At 36.7% G+C, this 18856-nt stretch overlaps 2 protein-coding genes across 4 annotated transcripts in view; one reads left to right on the forward strand and one right to left on the reverse strand.

The window, feature by feature from the left end:
• Nucleotides 1-14182, reverse strand: part of LOC106882875 (putative sodium-coupled neutral amino acid transporter 12) — a 73144-nt gene extending 58962 nt beyond the window's left edge. Inside the window, exon 1 of one of the 3 annotated variants that reach the window (XM_052972180.2) lies at nucleotides 14058-14182. Coding sequence is in view for 2 of the 3 variants with exons in the window: in XM_052972172.2 (XP_052828132.1) it covers nucleotides 3647-3697 (51 nt within the window). In the remaining variant the exon portion in view is untranslated. Of the gene's footprint in view, nucleotides 1-3646; nucleotides 3827-4733; nucleotides 4879-14057 lie in introns of those variants that run through there. The other 2 variants (XM_089361652.1, XM_052972172.2) reach the window with 2 other exon arrangements.
• The window catches only part of LOC106882876 (N-acetyltransferase 9-like protein), a 34509-nt gene continuing 22545 nt past the window's right edge, over nucleotides 6893-18856 (forward strand). The window contains exon 1 of the mRNA XM_014933679.3: nucleotides 6893-7273. Coding sequence (XP_014789165.1) covers nucleotides 7197-7273 — 77 coding nt within the window. The 5' untranslated portion in view covers nucleotides 6893-7196. The remainder of the gene's footprint in view (nucleotides 7274-18856) is intronic.

An 18856-nucleotide genomic window follows, 5' to 3' on the forward strand; every position in this document is an offset into this window, starting at 1 on the left:
CTGGCAAGAGATTTTGTTTTCCGGAAAAATACATAACATTAATAATTCTGTCAACAAATAGAATTATGACACAGGTGAGTCAATATCACAATGCTGCAATATTTCCCAGGTTAGACAAATTCCATCGAAGTAACAAGATTCAGTGCCTCGCGACCAAAAAGGTGAGCATCTGTTCACACTCGGGATGTCAGTGATAAAATATTTTCTCGGAAGTAAATCTCTTCAGGGGAACACTGTATAAAGTACCCTGTTCTTGACGCCGACGATGTCATTTCTGATACCAGCCTTGCATATGTCGAAATTCTGAAGTTGAGAAATGGTTTAACACATCTGACAATTCCAGAAATAATGATACATCTCACTGGCTTCAGCAATGCACAATGGGATACCCAGCCTTGATAACTTGGCTATCGATGTATTTCTTCCATTCCTCGGTCTTTATGTGTGAAATTGGGTTCTTGACAATGTACCTCTTCAAATCCAAGCTCAGGAAGGACTTCTCTCACGTTGTATGTAGTACTTCATATTCAGAAAGACAGGGTGAAGTCTGGAATGGCTTTGACCACAAGTTTGCTCAAACAGGACTGATATGAACCTAAACACTTGCTCATGTGACTGGGCTACCCAGTCGCGACTATATCACGCAGAGACTACGGTGACCACAGTTATCAAAATAGGTACGATGACTAAGTATAGTAACTTCTCTACGCAAAGAAAAAAAAAAGAGAGTTATAGCTATAGGTACGTTTTCATTTTAAACACTATCTATTCGCTTATGTAGACTACTTGCAATAGTAATCGATAAGACATCGCTAAGTGACGCCTTATCGATTGTTGTTTATGTTAGCAACAATCTAGAAGCGGAAATGAGGCTAAAGTAACGATTATGTTAGGGCAAGAGTTTTAGCTCCTTAGTTCTTTACACTCAAAGGAACCCGGCCCACTTAGGCCATGACGTCTAGGTGTCCTCCAACTGTTTTTGAAAAGCTTTTTGTAGGGACTGAACTCAGAACCTTTGAGTGATCTTATTTTCCTAGTGTGCATTGCCAGGAAGACCACCGCAAGAACTTGCAATGTGGATCTATTTCATATTGTTGTAAAGTGGGCCACATCGTGATTTGGTTGCATTATATTTTACTGGGCGAGTGAAAATTGATTTGATCTCCAGCCAATTAGAGGGTCATTAATTTCACCAACAAATAATCGTTAGTATTTCTGTATTTAATCCTTGCATTCCTAACCAGAGAAACCAACTTCACTTCTCAGATAGTCTGTACAGATTATACGCGCGTGCTGTGATGACAATTTAATGAGTCATCAATTTATGTGTCCCTTACTTGAAAAGTAGCTGAAAAGTGAAACTGGTTCATGCTCCCTCACTATTCAATGGTGCATCCTTGGATTTACTCCACTTTAGCATTATTACAAATTAGAATATTCTGGAACACCTCCTAGCTCTAAACTCTGGCGACAGGCTTAAGTCGGTTTCTGTTGGTGGAAACACTAGAAAATACGATGCAACCAAATCATGGTGTTTCTCGTTATAACATTATGAATAAAATATGAAGCCATACTGGTGATGGAACATCGACCATAATAAAACACAGAAGCTGCGTTATGTTTCATCGTATTTTTAAAGTTATTGTTGTTGTTGGCACTCCGTCGCTTACGACGTCGAGTGTTTCAGTTGATCCGATCACCGGAACAGCCTGCTCGTGAAATTAACGTGTAAGTAGCTGAGCAATCCACAGACACGTGTACTCTTAACGTAGTTCTCGGGGATATTCAGTGTGACACAGTGTGACAAGGCTGACCCTTTGAATTACAGGCACAACAGAAACAGGAAGTAAGAGTGAGAGAAAGTTGTGGTGGAAGAGTACAGCAGGGTTCGCCACCATCGCCTGCCGGAGCCTCGTGGAGCTTTAGATGTTTTCGCTCAATAAACACTCACAACGCCCGGTCTGGGAATCGAAACCGCTTGTCCGCTGCCCTAACACTGGGCCATTGCGCCTTCACTTTAAAGTTATAACCTTTATAATTAAAAATGATAAACACCGTCATGTCATCTTTGGAGGATATTTTCAAGGCCGCTGTTCTTAGAAACAGTGCCGGTCTGGTGCGAGGTATTTGGATGATGGTTGACTAAAAATAACAACAACCAGATCTTTATATCTATCTCATAATAATTTAAAATGATATGATAGATATAGCAGACCTAAAAAGCTGTAAATGAATTATCTGACTGGAAACTTACGATCACAGATGAAAGAAACAGATTCCCTACCGAAATACCTTAACTACAAGATTCTTGTGTTAGATGGTATGAAGTGTAATGTCATTGCTTTCCCATTAGGCCAATGAGAGGAGATTTCAGTCCAAGCCCGAAGAGTCAAAGGGAGACCAGTGACTGTTTACTGGGTCCTTCCTTAAAAAATAAATAATATAAAAATAAAATAAACAAAAAAAAAATTTCCAGAGCCCCTTCCCTCCATACCGAGACTAGAAACTTATTGTTTTCACGGAAGCTCTGTCCATACAATAAGATACTATAGGTGTGTCATGTAGTAGTCTTCACGCGAACTGGTTCTGCAGAAATGTACTGATGGTCGGCGTAGAAACAAAGTCAAAGTGTGTGAAATATCCCCTGTGTTTCCAAAGACAGAGGTAAATACTTTTAGAGAGACAAATTGTCCCTTCGTCGTCAATTGTAACATTAGAGACACTTGCAGATAATTTGTAAGTTATTGTAATTGTACAGAGGAAAAAGTTTACTTTGTATAACTTATTGATAGTCTTCTTTTTATTTATTCACACTGTGTTGATGGCTCGAAGACAACCGACAGATCTGTCGCGTGCAACAATTTTCAAATAATCTTTCCCGCTATCGGCACAAAGCCTGAAATTTGCGAGGAGGGAGCAAGTCGATTACATCAATATCCAGTTACTCGTCTGGTACTTATCATTTCGACCTTAAAGGATAAAGGGCAAAGTCGATCTCAGTGATATTTGAAATCAAAATGTAAAACCGGAAGAAATACCGCTAAGCATTTTGTCAAACGCGGTAACGATTCTGCCAGCACGCCGCATTTTATTTTCAACCTAGCAGAGATACCCGACTTTGCTCGGGATTAAAATAGCATAGTTTAGTTTGTATATATATATATATATATATATATTACAGTTTTGTTGAAACGTGATACGGGAAAATGCAGCATTGACGACAAAACATTTGTGGAGTAAATGAAGGGCTAATTTGACTAAGCGATATGACATGCGTCCATTTGGGGATTCCAGGCCCTAACTTGTCATGGAAAATTGGGTATGGGGTGTATGTGATTTTTGAATACACTGAAAAGTTGTCAGTGGATATAATCTCCTTTGCGGCGGTCGGCGCTGCGTCTAACACGACCCATTGTATGGTTGACTGTCGAATGAATGTAGGTGTAATGGAGATGTTGTACGTAAATGGGAACATTCTGGAAAGAGGCTGCAATGGGAGACGGTAAAGGATGAAGTGAACTGTTGACATGTTGCAGAAGGCGAAGGGTTGACTTTGGATTGCTGGTGTGGCTGTAGAATAAGAAACATAAAATGAGCCTATGCAGTCAAATGAGAATATGTAGTAATAAATTACTTGATGGCTTACCGCGTGGTTGGTGGGAGTAATTGGAGAATATGCTTTGATACTGAAGTCCATGCAGGAAACTGCTTTGTTGAGGCAGTCTTCGGGTTTGTTCGTAATATGCCGAAATGGTATCCATCTTCATTCACAAAGAGCAGTGGATTTTGGAGCGTATCGCAGGATGTAGTAATTCCTACAAAACTTCTTGGTAAACAATATTCGTTGTTTTCCCTTGTGGAACAAATGCAAATTGATTTTTCTTTTTTGCTTTCCACTCTAGAGAAGCCAACATTTAATTGCACGTGTGAGAAGCATGACTCTTCCAAGTGAAGTTTGACCCTGGAATTTGTTGATATATATTGCGAAGTTGATACGAATAGGAAATTGCACTCTTCTGAATGAAAAGGAAATTTCTGCTCCCAATGGAATGAGAGGAATTCTGGGTATGAAAACTTCCTCTCCTTTTCCACACCCAAAGAAAATGGTGGCCTCGATAACATGTGGCATCATCTTTACCACTAGGCACGTCCCATTGCAGAGTGTTGGTGGATCCAAATTCCTCAATAACATTACTGGAGTTCCAATCTGTGGGGAGGTAGTCCTGGAGGTTCCAATGAATTGAGAAATTCCGTTGGATAATTTACCACCTCTTCTGGATTAACTGACTTATAGATGTGAGGACTTCCAGGAATGTATTGCAGCAGCTGCTCAATAATTTTACTTAAGTGCTGTTTTTTGGAGCCATTATTGCTCTTTCACACAGCCAATTGAGATTGTGATAATTTTTTGACTAATGAATGTAAGAAAGACAATCAATTTCTGAAAGTTACTTCGCAAAGAGTTACCTCCCTTTTCCACATAATCCAGGAAGGGTAGGTTTCTGCTCTCAGAAGGCCCGTTACTCATTATGTGAAAACTTTTAAGAGTCTAAACCCTTTCTCTGAAACATAAGTAATGTATGTTCCCAGTTTGGAGAAGATCAATTGTGAACTTCAGAAGTTATGCGGGCTTACACACACATACACACAACCTCACTTTTATATGTATGTAAAGAATAAAACGTTTTGAATGGTACAACAATGCACTATGATACAAACAATGGGCTATATACCTGTTGTAATTTAGTCATCCATAGTCTGATAATATTTCGGAATAAAATTCCTTCTTCAGATATTCTTAGATGGAGTCGCTGCTATAATCGGTTTTCCAACGGCTTTTCTTTTCTTTTTTTTTTTTTCGGAAGCGTCTCAGCATTGGTCTCACGAAGCCCCTTCCGGAATTCTTCTTGAGAAGTGCGCGAGGTCGGCCATGTCTCAATCTTGTGCGTGCTGGTACATCGGTAGCGCTGCTTCTGAGTTATGTATTATACATGCAGCTTCCTATCCCCCCCTTTTTTTGTTATAAATAATAGATGAGCATATTATCAAAAATGAACCTACACGCATCCAGATGTAGCTAAATAATATATTGATTACCAACCTCTAGCCTGTTGTTAATTTGGGGCCCTAGTCTGTGTATTTCTTATACCTTTCCAACTGTTTTTGACAAGGCATCCAGAATATCAGTGGGACCTCTTTTTATTCACTTGGGTATCACAATTTTCTGGGCATCATGTGACTTCTCCTTTGTTTGTGTTACCACCTGACAGCTGGAGATAACCATGACTGTTTGTTTTAGATGATAACATGCTGCAAGTTTACTCAAAGATTTGAGACTTAGTATTGTAGACGACATTGCAGGACAAGTTCGCCATGCAGGGGGAAAATCTATGTATATATAGATAATGAACAACAAATCCACACGTTAGAAAAATTTAGTAAAATTATCACAGTTTAACCCTAGATCAACCTGACAGAAAAGACCTAAGATCAAAAGCAATACAGCTGAAGAAATCCCGTCTTTTTTCTTTGGGCAAGAAACCCAAGATCATATTCTCCAACGTGTTCCCCGCATCTTTTATTTTATTTTATTTTTTTAAAGCGGAATCTGTAGAAGATTTGACTTGTTTCTAATAGATTGAGCGACCACGTTGAAGTTACCTCGATGGTTAAAGAATGGTCGAAGAGTCTAGCGGAAATAGGACGAAGTTCGGGACCATATTGTTTTAGAATGATTTAAAGGTGAATTCTAGTTTAAGCACCCATATAACCCGTCATAACTTTTTTATTTTTATTTTTTGGAATTTTCAGAAAGTTTTGCGAATATGTATTCTACACACGGGAAGTTATGCGATCATGAAAAAAAAAAAAAAAAAAAAGAATTTTTTAAACAAGTCTTTAATCCCCTTACCCCCATAAACCCTAAAAGTCCCCTTCTTTTTCGAATTTTTAAAAAAAATCAGAGTTTAAAATACGGACAGTCCGAATATTTTGCTTAAATCACAGCAATGGACCACCTTTGGGTACATCATCATTCTATTAAATGTTTTTATGAGGAGAAAAATATTGAAAAAACGAGGAAGATGGTTGTGAGACGTGCTAAAACAAAAGCTAAATTGCTCTTAAATCACGCACACACACAATTTCATAATTGAAAGAATTATCACGTTTAGAATATAAATTTGCAAAATTTTTCTGAAAATTCCAAAACTCAAAAAAAAAATTAAGAGGAGTTACATGGAGTGCTTAAATCAGAATTCCGCTGGTATCAGGAACATCGACCGGATTGAGCATTTTGATGGGTCAAAGTGACTGAAAAAAAAAAAAGAAAACTCAAACTGGGTGTAAGGGGAAAAACTCATTAAACGCGAACCACTTTCATTTTGTCAAGCTACCTTGTATTTATTTGGTGACCGTGGAAGATTAAAAATTTTTTTATTTTAGATACCATGTTGTGGTCAGCTGGTTTCTCTTAAGGGAATTTTGGCGGCGGGGTGATGGTGTACAATTAAGAATAACTTTTTGTGTTGTTGGATTTTGTTGTTTTTAAAATTATTTTTGTATTGTTGGTGTTTTTGTGATGCTGTTCATTTTCATGTGTGTTAGATCGTTAAATATCTTTCGTTTATTAAGATAGAAGGCTGTGATTAAGTGATGATTGAGCAACGATTTCTAGCACGGCAAGTTACCGCATAAAGACTCCATTGTGAGGGCAACAAAAAATAAGTCTTCAACAAAAATAACAACATACGCAGAGAGAGAGAGAGAGAGATTAACTGTACCCACAAAATATTTTTTATGACAAATAAACTAGCGACAAAACCACCTGAAATTTTTTCCGTGGTAGGTAAACTAACAGATACTAATTACACCTTGAGTAAGTGAACGGTACACATAATAAATAATAAAGGATGCCTCGAACACATCGTTACTTTAGCCACTTTTTAAATAAGTAATGAAATTATTGTATACAGTGCTCAGGTGCACTACAACATGCTTCGTTTTAATCATGCTCACCAAAACGAAAACAATAAATCTACTTTTTTAAAGGAAAAACTACTGTGTCTGTGACTACAAGTATCTGCAATAATTTTATCTCAAACTTCAAATACTGAAGTTTTAATATAATATGACTGTCCAGAGGTGGAATACTTTTCAATGGGTACATAGTTTACATAGATACCGAATTTATCAACATGCTTATTAACTGTAACACGAAAATCATCTCCGATCGTATAATTTTGGTACCGTACGAAGCTGCTCATGTACCAAAGTAAGTTCTACTCAACCATACAAACCTATTTTTAAATTTTATTTAATGATTTTAAGTTTTGAAGTTAGCTCCTTATTTTGAAAAGAGCTACTTACCATGTCGTTTATCTTGATAGATCTATGACGTTTGTCGCTATGACAAATAACTTGTTTCTTTTATCAGTAAAACTGATTTTAGGCTGAATCAATAGAGCATCGAATAAATGCCTTGTACTCACGAGTACTGGAGTCAATATCTTCGATGTCACTATTGACTTTTTGCGGTCCTAATTTCGACATAACTACAGATTTCTGCCCCACCGACTTTGGATGATCATAACTTTCAGAAAAATGGATATTTTATAATGAAATTTTCTACGAATATATGTTATATCATGTAGATTCTGAATTTACAAAACTTTTGGGGAGAAAGTATTTTAGGAGGGGGTGGATGGAGAATTTCGGAAAATTCACCGGCATCCACTTCAATTCGTCTTAACTTTCGAGAAAATGGATATTTTTTAATGAAATTCTCTACAAATATACCTCGGACTATGTAGATTTCGAGAACATAGGAATTTTGAGGGAAAACAATTGGGGGTTATTTTTGAGGACCGTTCCCCACTCAGGGTGTTTCGGAACAAGTTCATATTTGTTTCATTTTCTCCGTTTGTGCATCCGTAGATTTCTACTGAAGCAACAAACGGGCCATGAAGGCAAATGAAGCCCTCACCAGAAAACTCTTTATGCTAAAAATAACAGCTACAGGTCTGGTACACAGAAGTATGTTATTAAGACGACTTAACTGTTGCATACGATCTTTTGGATCTTTTCCTTAGAAGTGTAAAGTATAATTTGTTACATAATCTCTGTAAATATGATATTGAATGGAATAATTCCTCGTTTGAACCTTTTTAATTACATGTGTGTGTGGTAGACATCTACGGATGCACAAACGCACACAAAACGGAGAAAATGAAACAAATATGGACGACTTGTTCTGAAACACCCTCGAGTGGGGAACGCTTCTCAAAAATAACCCCCAGTTGTTTTCCCCCAAAATTCATATATTCTCGGAATCTACATAGTCCGAGGTATATTTGTAGAGAATTTCATTAAAAAATATCCATTTTCTTGAAAGTTAAGACGAATTGAAGTGTTGTAATCTTAAAAATCTCATTTCAGTAGTCTTTACAAACCCTATTTCCTTCAGTGTAACTCTCATGCAGAGAATGCTTATATATTGAATGTTGTGCCCCCAAACTAAAGCCTTACAGAATGAAGTCCCTATTTTAAAGGTGGGGTTTGTTGAAAAAAATTATGCTTCTATATTGACCTGGACAAGCAGCAACACAGCAGCTCTGTTTGTAATGTTTTGATTGCTCATTGTCTCAGAATATATGAATTTTGTGTCACACTGAGTACAGATTTTGTTATAACCTTATTGCAATGCTTTTAATGCGATTCTTTTCAGTTTATCATTCTAACAAATAACTGTTAATAAGAAGTTGGTGTTAGAAAAGAACACTCCCAAAGATCTAAATAATAGATATTTGAAAAACATCATAATCATTTTATGTCTACTTTCTATGCTGGCATGAAATTGGATGGATCATCACAGTTAAGTCTGTTGGAAATTACTGCCCTCTCAGAGGATTGGAGGACTGTCTTGCTTATATGTTTCATTGTGATTTTAGTTTCTATAGCTGGATGCCCTTCCTATCACCAACCACTTTACGGAATGTACTAGTATTTTATTGTGCTACCAGCACTATGGAGTTGCTTTGTACTCCATAAAATTTGAAGAGTCTTCTCTACCTTATGATGTGCTCATTCACTCAAGGTAACATGACTGAAAGGTAATTAGATGAATTAAAATGGTGGGGTGAAGGAAACCAAAGAATGTAAAAACAAATTGATGGGATGACAGAGTAGTAGATGGAATGAGAAAGTGATGGGTAGTAATAGATGTGGACAATCTATTGTTTCTAAAAACAAAATATTTTGAGTTATTACTTAGGAAACATATCTGTTGCATTGTTTATGTTTTCCTTTTCCTTTTTCTTTCTTTCTTTTTTTTTTTTTGTTTTGGTTGACATTTTGAAATGTTAAACTTGAAACATTTGAAATTATATCAGATATAAAATAAGAGTAGAATTTGGTCTGAAATAGATTTCTCATCTAAAATTTTGAAAAATGATGTACTTTAAACATTCTTTCCCTCTCCGAGAACCCAGTCAGTGTGTCAACATATGACATGTGAGTTCAATTCCTATAGAGCTCTCAATTTTTATTCACTTTCACATTTGCTTTGTGTATCTGTACAACACCAGTTACAAACCAATCTTAATTTATTCATCACTAAATGAAATAGTGTAGCTTCAACAACCTACATTCATCACCCTAACAAACATTAACATCAGATAAATAAAATACTAGCCATATCCTTAAGAAACAATACAAAATGCTACCTAGCAAACAATCTGTGGTCAGCCAACACATGTATATAATAACATCGCGAAACTATATTTTCTTGAACTCTTTACCAAAAGATCTGTTCTCTTACCCATTCATTTTAACTTATAGTTACAAGTTTGCCCAACACCTCAGCAAAACAAACACACAGCCTCATATACAGGCTGTGTGCATTATATTCCACAGACAGGATATGCGACTATTCTAAATCCATACCAACCGCTCACAAACCTGGCTCTATGCAAATGAAATAGCTTTTCCAGATTTTATCTCCCTTTTTAGCAGCAACACTGGAGAACATCAGATATAACCTATCACCCACACACATTCACACACCCATCGAGAAAACAGAATTGTTAAGAATTTTGTATGACCTTAACCCTAAAACAAAAGCAAAAAAAAAAAAAAGCATGCAATGCACAAACACACCTAGAACACTCACAGGTATTATATTCAACCATAATAATGAAACAATAACATTGTAAATACATTATGGACTATGTGACTTCTGCTTGGGTTCCAATGTGTCCTTAAGAAATTGTAAATAACACAAAACAAGATACTTCATGTCATCACAGTCTGCACAATGATCACACCCAAAATACTCAAAATGAATGACAACTTGGATATATGAAAGGTAGAGTTTGGTTGACTTAATTCACATATCTCTCAATCCTTTCAACTACATGTGTAATTATCCATAAACACGGTTACACTTTACAAAATATTTCTGCAGCATTATACTAAGAATAAGAACAAACAAACACCAACATATAACATACATGAAATAGCAGTAGCATCAATAACATTATTAGAGTGAAATACGGCTGGGATGCTTACAATCAATCAGAGAGGAAGAGAAATTACAACAATCATGCTCCAACAAAGAACACTCTGCCTATACCTATATCATCATCATTATCATCATCATCATCATCATCATTATTTAACATCCATTTTCTATTCTGGTGTGCATGGTTTGCTAGCAAGTCAGAAGATTGTATCAAGCTCCACTATCTGCTTTGTCATGATTTCTGTGACTGGATGCTTTTCCAAATGCCAACTATTCTACAAAGTGTTCTGAGTGCTTTTTACATAGCACCAGCAACAGTGAGGTCACCAAATAATTTACTAGACGAGACCTCCTATGATGAGGTGTGGGAGTAGTATTGAGGAAGGTGGCTTTGATGTACAAAACACGAACTGAATAGGGAAAAACAAAGTAACACTTTGGCACTGGTACATTGCATCCTACACAATAAATCACTGTATAGGTGCAAGCATGGCTGTGCGGTAAAAGGCTTAAGCACCATCTGAATGTGATTGATGTCAGCCCCTTTGCCCTGACTGGTTCCTGTTCTGGTGGCACGTAAAAAGTACCATCCGATCATGGTCGATGCCAGCCCCACCTTGACTGGCTCCTGTGTTGGTGGCACGTAAAAAGTACCATCCAATCATGGTCGATGCCAGCCCTCTCTGGCTCCTGTGCTGGTGGCACATAAAAAGCACCCACTACACTCTCAGAGTGGTTGGCGTTAGGAAGGGCATCCAGCTGTAGAAGCACTGCCAGATCAGACTGGAGCCTGGTGCAGCTTCCTGGCTTCCCAGACCCCAGTTGAACCATCCGATCCATGTCAGCATGGAAAACTGACGTTAAACGATGATGATGATGGTCCTGGGTTCAGTCCCACTGCATGGCACCTTGGACAAGTGTTTTCTACTAAGCCTTGTGAGTGAATTTGGTAGACAGAAACTGAAAGAAACTCATCATATATGTGTGTGTTTGCGTCTCTGTTCTTTACCACCTCTGGACAACTGGTAAAATGCATACTGGAGTAAATATTATGGTCATTAGTTGCAGACATGGTGCATCAGGTGCAGTGAACCTACGTATGACACTTATATCTGTATCATGAGTTAAATCATTCAGGACTGACGTTGGTCCAAGAAAAAAGTAATTAATTCTCCAAATAAATAAATGAATGAAAAGAAAAAAAAAACAACTGCATTGCGGCAGATTTATAACTGGAGCCTGATGCAGCTCTCCACTTACCAGTTCCAATCAAACTGTATAACCCATGCCAGCATGGAAAAACGGACGCTAAATAACGATGATGACAACAACTTATTTTGAGTAAATGTTTCCAACGTAGACAACAGGCCAGAAAATTTGGGGATAGTTGAGTTGATTAAACCAACCACAGTAATTGGTTGATACTATATTTTGACAGGCAATTCCAGAAGGAATGAAAGGCGAAGTTGACTTTGACATACAGCTAACATCTGGTAGATTGGGTAACAAAGAGCAATAAAAATCGGCCAAGACTTCCGCCCCACCCAACCACCTTTCCCCCCAAATTTTTTTTCAACTCAACCCCCCGCCCTCCTTTTCGGCTACGGTGAATATGAATCTGCAAAAAATTTGGCAAAAATCAGCATTTCTAAATTACCACCCACCCCCATTTCCTTCATTTTTTTCACTTTTTTAGAATTTTTTTTTTTTTTTTCAAAATATGTGGAAAAATGCAAAGATTATGATTCTGAAAAAAATTTCCAAAAAGTTTTGTAAAATTTTTTTTAAGAATTTTTTTTTTTGTTCTAAATATGCAGAAAAATATGAACAGACAAAAATTTCAAAACATTTCTGTAGTTACGGTTAGGGGTAGGGTTTTAGGGTTAGGGTTAGTGCTAGGGAAAAAAGTCAAAATTGAAGAATTTGTGGGGAAGGAAATTTAACAATGCCGATTTTTGGCAAATTTCCGGAAACTCTGTATCCGACAACGGGGTTTTTTGGCAAAAAAATTTTTTTAAATAAGTAAATTTGGGAGTAAATGGTCGGGGAGACAGGCGGAAGTCTTTCCAAATCTTTGTAAATGACGTAGTTATGGGTTAGGTATCACTTTCGAGTACGGGGATTCTGATTCTGAAAAACAAAAAACAAAAAAAAAACAGCATTTTAAAATATTAATCTTCCCCCACCCTCCAAATTCTTCAATTTTCACTTTTTTCAGAAACTTTACAAAATTGTTTTTTCAGAATCATAATCTCTGTATTTTTCTACGTATTTCGCAAAAAAATTTCTGAAAAAAGTGAAAATTGAGGAGTGAGGGTGGTGGGGGAATTAAAAATTTTTAAATGCCGTTTTTTTTTTTTTTTTTCAGAATCAGAATCTCCGTACTCGAAAATGGGGGGGGGGGAGTCTGTAAAAAAAAACAAACAAAAGAAAACGAAAGGGTGTGCGGTCCACATTCTTTACGTCCGCCGACAAAAGCTGAAGCGAAACTCATCTCCCCCACTCTCTTTCTCTCTATGCGTTTGTGTGTGTAACATTGTTGATGTTAGTTGGCGAAGGATATAAATAACATTAAGAAAACTGACAACCAAATGTTTTCGAAGTTCCTTTTTTATATTTATTTTGTACTATTACAAAGATGGCTCTTGTTATTCTCACTGTCAGAAATATAATGAACCAGTAATTAGCCTTCTGTAAATCTGTAACCAACGACATTACTGTTTACTAATCACGATACAGCGCCTCAAAATGCTAATGAAAAATAAATAAATGTCTATTAGTAGACGTAGCTATTAAAAAAAAAAAAACTAATGTAATTTGCCTGACGGATTAACAGTAGAGTTATGTCCCTTGCACCAGTCTTTAATTGGATCAATCATTTATATTTGTTTCACTTTTCTAGTAGATTTCATTGACACATGGTTGAGAGATAAATACATGATGCAGTAATGTGTGTGATTCTTAAATAAGAATATTATTGACAGTGATTTCGAAGTTTCGGTCACTTAAGCCATGTCAATAATATTCTTGATTAACCCATTACTTACCAGTGATTTCGTATGAGATCACTTAAAAATTACAAATTTCGTAATTATCTGTCAATATTTACACATATCTAACCTTTTTGCTATATCTACTAGGTATATTTCTCTGATATTCAAATGAGGTTTGCTCATTTTTCACCCAATATCTCGCTTATTTCTATTTAAAATGTTATCTTGATCATTCCAGCGTGTTTCTAAGGCTGTTTTATGATAGAAATCAAAGTTTCATTAAAAAAATTCCAGTTAATACAATTATGGGAGGTAATGGGTTAAGAATAATAAATTTGTACTCTAGAAATATAGAGTAACCCATCAGATTAACGTAAAATTGTTTTCATTATAACTGAACATAAAAACAAACATTAACATAATATAAATATGTGTGTGTGTATTGTTTTAGCCATTGGATTACAGACATGCCGGAGCACCACCTCCAAGAATTTTTAAACGAATGAATTGACCCCAGTACATTTTTTTTAAAGCCTAGTACTTACCCTATTAGACTATTTTGCCGAACTTCGTAAACACACCAACACTGGTTGTCAAGTGGTGGTGGAGGACAAACGCAAACAGACAGGCACACACACATCTCTCTCTGTCTGTCTGTCTCTCTGTCTCTATATATATATCATTAACCATCATCATTTAACATCTGCTTTCCATGCTGGCATGGATTGGACGGTGTGATAGGAGCTGGCAAGCTCCAGAGCTTTCTTTCTACTTTGTTACCCTAGTGAAATTCCTTATACATACACACGCACGCACGTGCGTGGGCGCGCGCGCACACACACACACAGCGTGAGAAATATACAGAAAAAGAATGAGAGACAGTATACTAAATTTAAAGTGGGGAAGTTCACAATGAGAAAAGCATTAAAGACAGAGAGAGACAGATAGTGAAAGCCACATAGTCAGATGCATGACTGACTATAAAGTTCTTAGTTTCATCAATAGTTATAGACTTTAATCTTATTTTCTGTTTGAAGTGGTTGTTAGTGGTATTACTATAGTAAGTAGCAAGGATTGTTGAGAATGATGATGTTAATATCATGGCAAGGTTTTAAAATTTTATACCTCGCTATTGCCAATATTGTAATTTCTTTTTGGAAGGCTATATTAACTAATGACATAATTGACTGACATTTTTGTTTCATGTTCAGTAAACACATTGTTATAAATGCATGATCAGTGAGTGAAGAAGTGTCATGCTCATGTGTATGATGTAACAGTTTACATTAGGGAGTTAACTCAACTTCCAAGCTTACACTAAAATGTTTATATTGTGTTGGTATGCTCTGTTGCTTGTCAAATTACTTTGTGTTGATAAAGATGTTTTTAGTTATGATGTTTGTCATGAAGTACATTTCAGAAGTTTGCAGACTTTTTTAGGACATACTATTATAAATATCTGAGATTGTAATTTTAGTATATCATTACTATACATATAATAAGCTGACCTGTCAACTTTTGTTATTCCAGATCGAAGGAGACAGCTGTAACAGCACTTTGAAAACATCCTACTAAACATTGCTCATCACAGATGGTTAGTTTGCAGAAAGCAGTGGGGATGCTTAGAAGCTTGTTGTGCAAAAACACTACAGAAATTTATCAAATGCACCAGACTTATTATAGATTAACTTTTTCTCTGGCACCAAAGTTTCATAGATGATAGAAAGGAGGTGAGAGATGATGAGCAAATTGGGAGTGAGAGGGACATCAGAGCTGGTTGAGGCAATTTGCAATTTTCTGGACGAAGACAATTTGTATCTATAAAGACAATAAGCACACAATTTAGAGTTGGTATGGCAACTGTACACAGAATTATTCATGGAAATCTGGACATGTGCAAAATTTGTGCAAAGTTTGTTTCCAGGGTGTTCAGTGTTGAGCATCCTGGTAACCAATTACTTGACAGAGATTGGCATCAAAATTGCCTCTCATCCTACCCATAGTCCAGACCTTACTCCCTGTGACTTTTGGTTGTTCCCCAAGCTGAAGGAGAACATCAGGAACAGTCATTTTGATGATGAAGGAGGCTGTGACAAAGGTCCTGGACACCTTCACTTTGGAGGACTTCCATAAAGCCTTCACAAACTGGCTGGAGTGCCACAACAAGTGCATTGAAGTCAGAGGATCCTACTTTGAAGAAAGTTTGGGTTTTGTACTTCCCTGAAATTAATAAGGGTCTCTCCTGAAAAAGTCTGAAAACTTCTTGAATGCACCTTGTATATTTTTATTGATAGACAGTAGTTGAATGTAAGACTTGTGTTCTGTTTTATGATTTCTTTCTATTATAGGCATAGCTATATGGTTAAGAAGCCCACTTTGCAACCATATGGTTTGGGATTCAGTGACATTGCATGGCACTTTAAGAAGTGTCTTCTATGATAGCCCCAGGCTGACCAATGCTTGGCGAGTTACTTTGGGGGAGAGAAACTATGTGCAAGCATGTTGTGTGTGTATCATCATCTTCATTTAGCATCTGATTTTCATGCTGGCATGGATTAGACAGTTTGACTGGAACTGGTAAGCTGATTTGGCATGGTCTCTACAGCTGGATGCCCTTTCTAATGCCAGCCACTTCAAGAGTGTAATGGATGCTTTTTACGTGCCACCAGCACCAGTGCCAGTTATGTAACACTGGTATTGGCCACAACTATGATTTCACTTGGCTTGATGAGTCTAGTGAAATCATAGCCATAGCCGATGCTGGTGTCATGTAACTGGCACCTGTGCCAGTGGCATGTAAAAAGCACCATTACACTATATATATATGTTCGGAGGCGCGTGGCTTAGTGGTTAGGGTGTCAGCACCATGATCGTAAGATTGTGGTTTCGATTCTTGGACCGGGCGACACGTGTTCTTGAGCAAAACACTTCATTTCACGTTGCTCCAGTCCACTCAGCTGGCAAAAATGAGTAACTCTGCGATGGACTGGCGTCCCGTCCAGCTGTGGAACACATACGCCACTGAAACCGGGCCCATGAGCCTGGCTAGGCTTTAAAAGGGTACATTTATTTATTTATATATATATATACATATATATATATATACATATATATATCATCATCACCATCATTTAACATGTCTTCCATGCTAGTGTGTGTGTGTGTGTGTGTGTGTGTTCAACTGCGTTACAACTGGTGTTAGTTTGTTTACATTCTTATAACTTTGTGGTGTTGCAAAAGGAACTAATAGAATGAGTACTAGACTTAAAATATGTACTGGGATCAATTTGTTCAACTAAACCTTTCCAAGCTGTACCCCAACTTGGCCACTATCCAATGAGTGGAACAAGTAAGAGGTAAAAGGTTCATTCGTTCTATAGCTAGGGAGCATATAATTCTTGTAGTATTTATGTATGGTCTGTTTGTCCCCACTGGTTGTTGTATCTGTAGGCAGAAGTTGAACTGGTTTTTGCATTGTCCTTCTGTTTTGGTTTACTAATTTGTTTGATACAAACCAAACATCTCTCACATTCCCATAATAAATGGAACATAATCACTGGTTGTTGAAACTAACTTGGGAGGTAATACTTACAATTTCAAATTCTGCAACGATGGTATCTTCATTGACAATGTTGTTTCCTCAGTCCTTCATAGCAGGCAAAACATGAAAGACACAGGCACCCTGTAATTTTTTTTTTGTGTCTAATAAAATATCTAGACTCTACTTCTGTATTGAGTCCTTTTTCAGTGAACACTAATCTGTTGTTTTTAATGTAAATTTCACAACTCTTATTTCATATATGTGTGTAAACATGTCATCATCATCATCATCATCATCATCATTTAACATTTGTCTTCGATGCTGGCATGGGTTAGATGGTTTGACAGGTTGGAGAACTGCATGATGCTCCAGTGTCTACTTTGGAATGATTTCTTGGACTGGATGCCTTTCCTAACACCAGCCTCTTTACAGAGTGTGCTGAGTGCATTTTTCATGGTACCAGCACTAAGTGATGCCACCATGAAACATGCATGACTAAAGTGTCTCATCAACTGAGTGGGAATATAGTAGGTAGGGTGGCAGCTTTATGCCATGTGCTGAAAGGTTAAAGTATGATAGAAGGAACACATTGCTACTTCACATTATATAAGGGTGAGAGTAATACATCTACTATAAATTCACCTATAAGAGTGAGGTCATTTGTATATAGTAGTTATTTCCCATGTGTATCTGGTATTAAATTCCTCTGTTATGGCCTGGAGGACTATAACATAGAAAGGGACTGAGAACATAGCCCTGGTGAATCCCTGTCTGCTGTATTTGTTGTTAACTCTTGTCTTGCTGACAACATCTCTTCTTCTAGAAGAGAAAAAGAAAAGAATTTTATTAAGAAGCTTATAATAATTCTGAATAGACTATGATATGAAGAATAATAATAATAATATCAATATTTATATAAATTTAGTTGTGTCTGGGGAGAGTTATATTGTCTTAATGCCTTATTGTCTAACACACTCACTGGTTCAATTTCCACTCATTTATTATTTATATATTTTTTCTTCTAAAATTTTTGTTGCTTTTGCAACCTTGTCAATGGATGTTGACCAGATGCAAAAACGAAGATTCAAATTTAATTTTACTCAAAACTGTAGTAATACTGACAGTATTATCAATCCGAATTTGCATTTAATTTCATTTAAAGTTATTTAAGGCAGGACTGTGGTTTGTAGTATCAAATGTCTCACAACATTTTATCAAATGTCTCACAACATTTGATTGTAGCTAAATCCTCTATCTCTGATTGGTCCAAATGTTTTTATGAATAAGTGCTGTCAATGTCAGCTATGTTTCCGGGTTCATCAGCATGACACACTGATTGGTTAAAATAGTGTCTGCACGCTATAACCTATTGGAAGGTATTTCAAGGAAAAATCCCGTCATTTCATTACAGTTGTCAAATGTGAAGTACATTAGCTGTTTGTTAATGCTACTACATAGAGACATTTATCAGAAGTTTGTTATGAAACATGAAAGTATTTGTAAAATTTTAATATGTAAAAATTATGAATAAACAATAAAAAATATGAAAATCAGACTATATTTGAATTTGATTGACTAATACACACACACACACACACACACACATGCACAATAGTAAGACATGGAACTAAACTGCAAAATCCAACTCAGAAAGAAATTGTAAAAGCTGCCACTTATTGTTGCTTTATCTGAGAGCAAAACAGTTCTCAGATAAGGCAACAACATCCATCATGTAGTCTTTTATTCTTGTATTCTTTAACTTGTTTCAATCATTTGGCTGTGGCCATGCTGGAGCAATACCTT

This window comes from Octopus bimaculoides, chromosome 1, assembly GCF_046866305.1.
Source record: "Octopus bimaculoides isolate indiv1 chromosome 1, ASM4686630v1, whole genome shotgun sequence".
NCBI classification, from domain to species: Eukaryota; Metazoa; Mollusca; class Cephalopoda; order Octopoda; family Octopodidae; genus Octopus; species Octopus bimaculoides.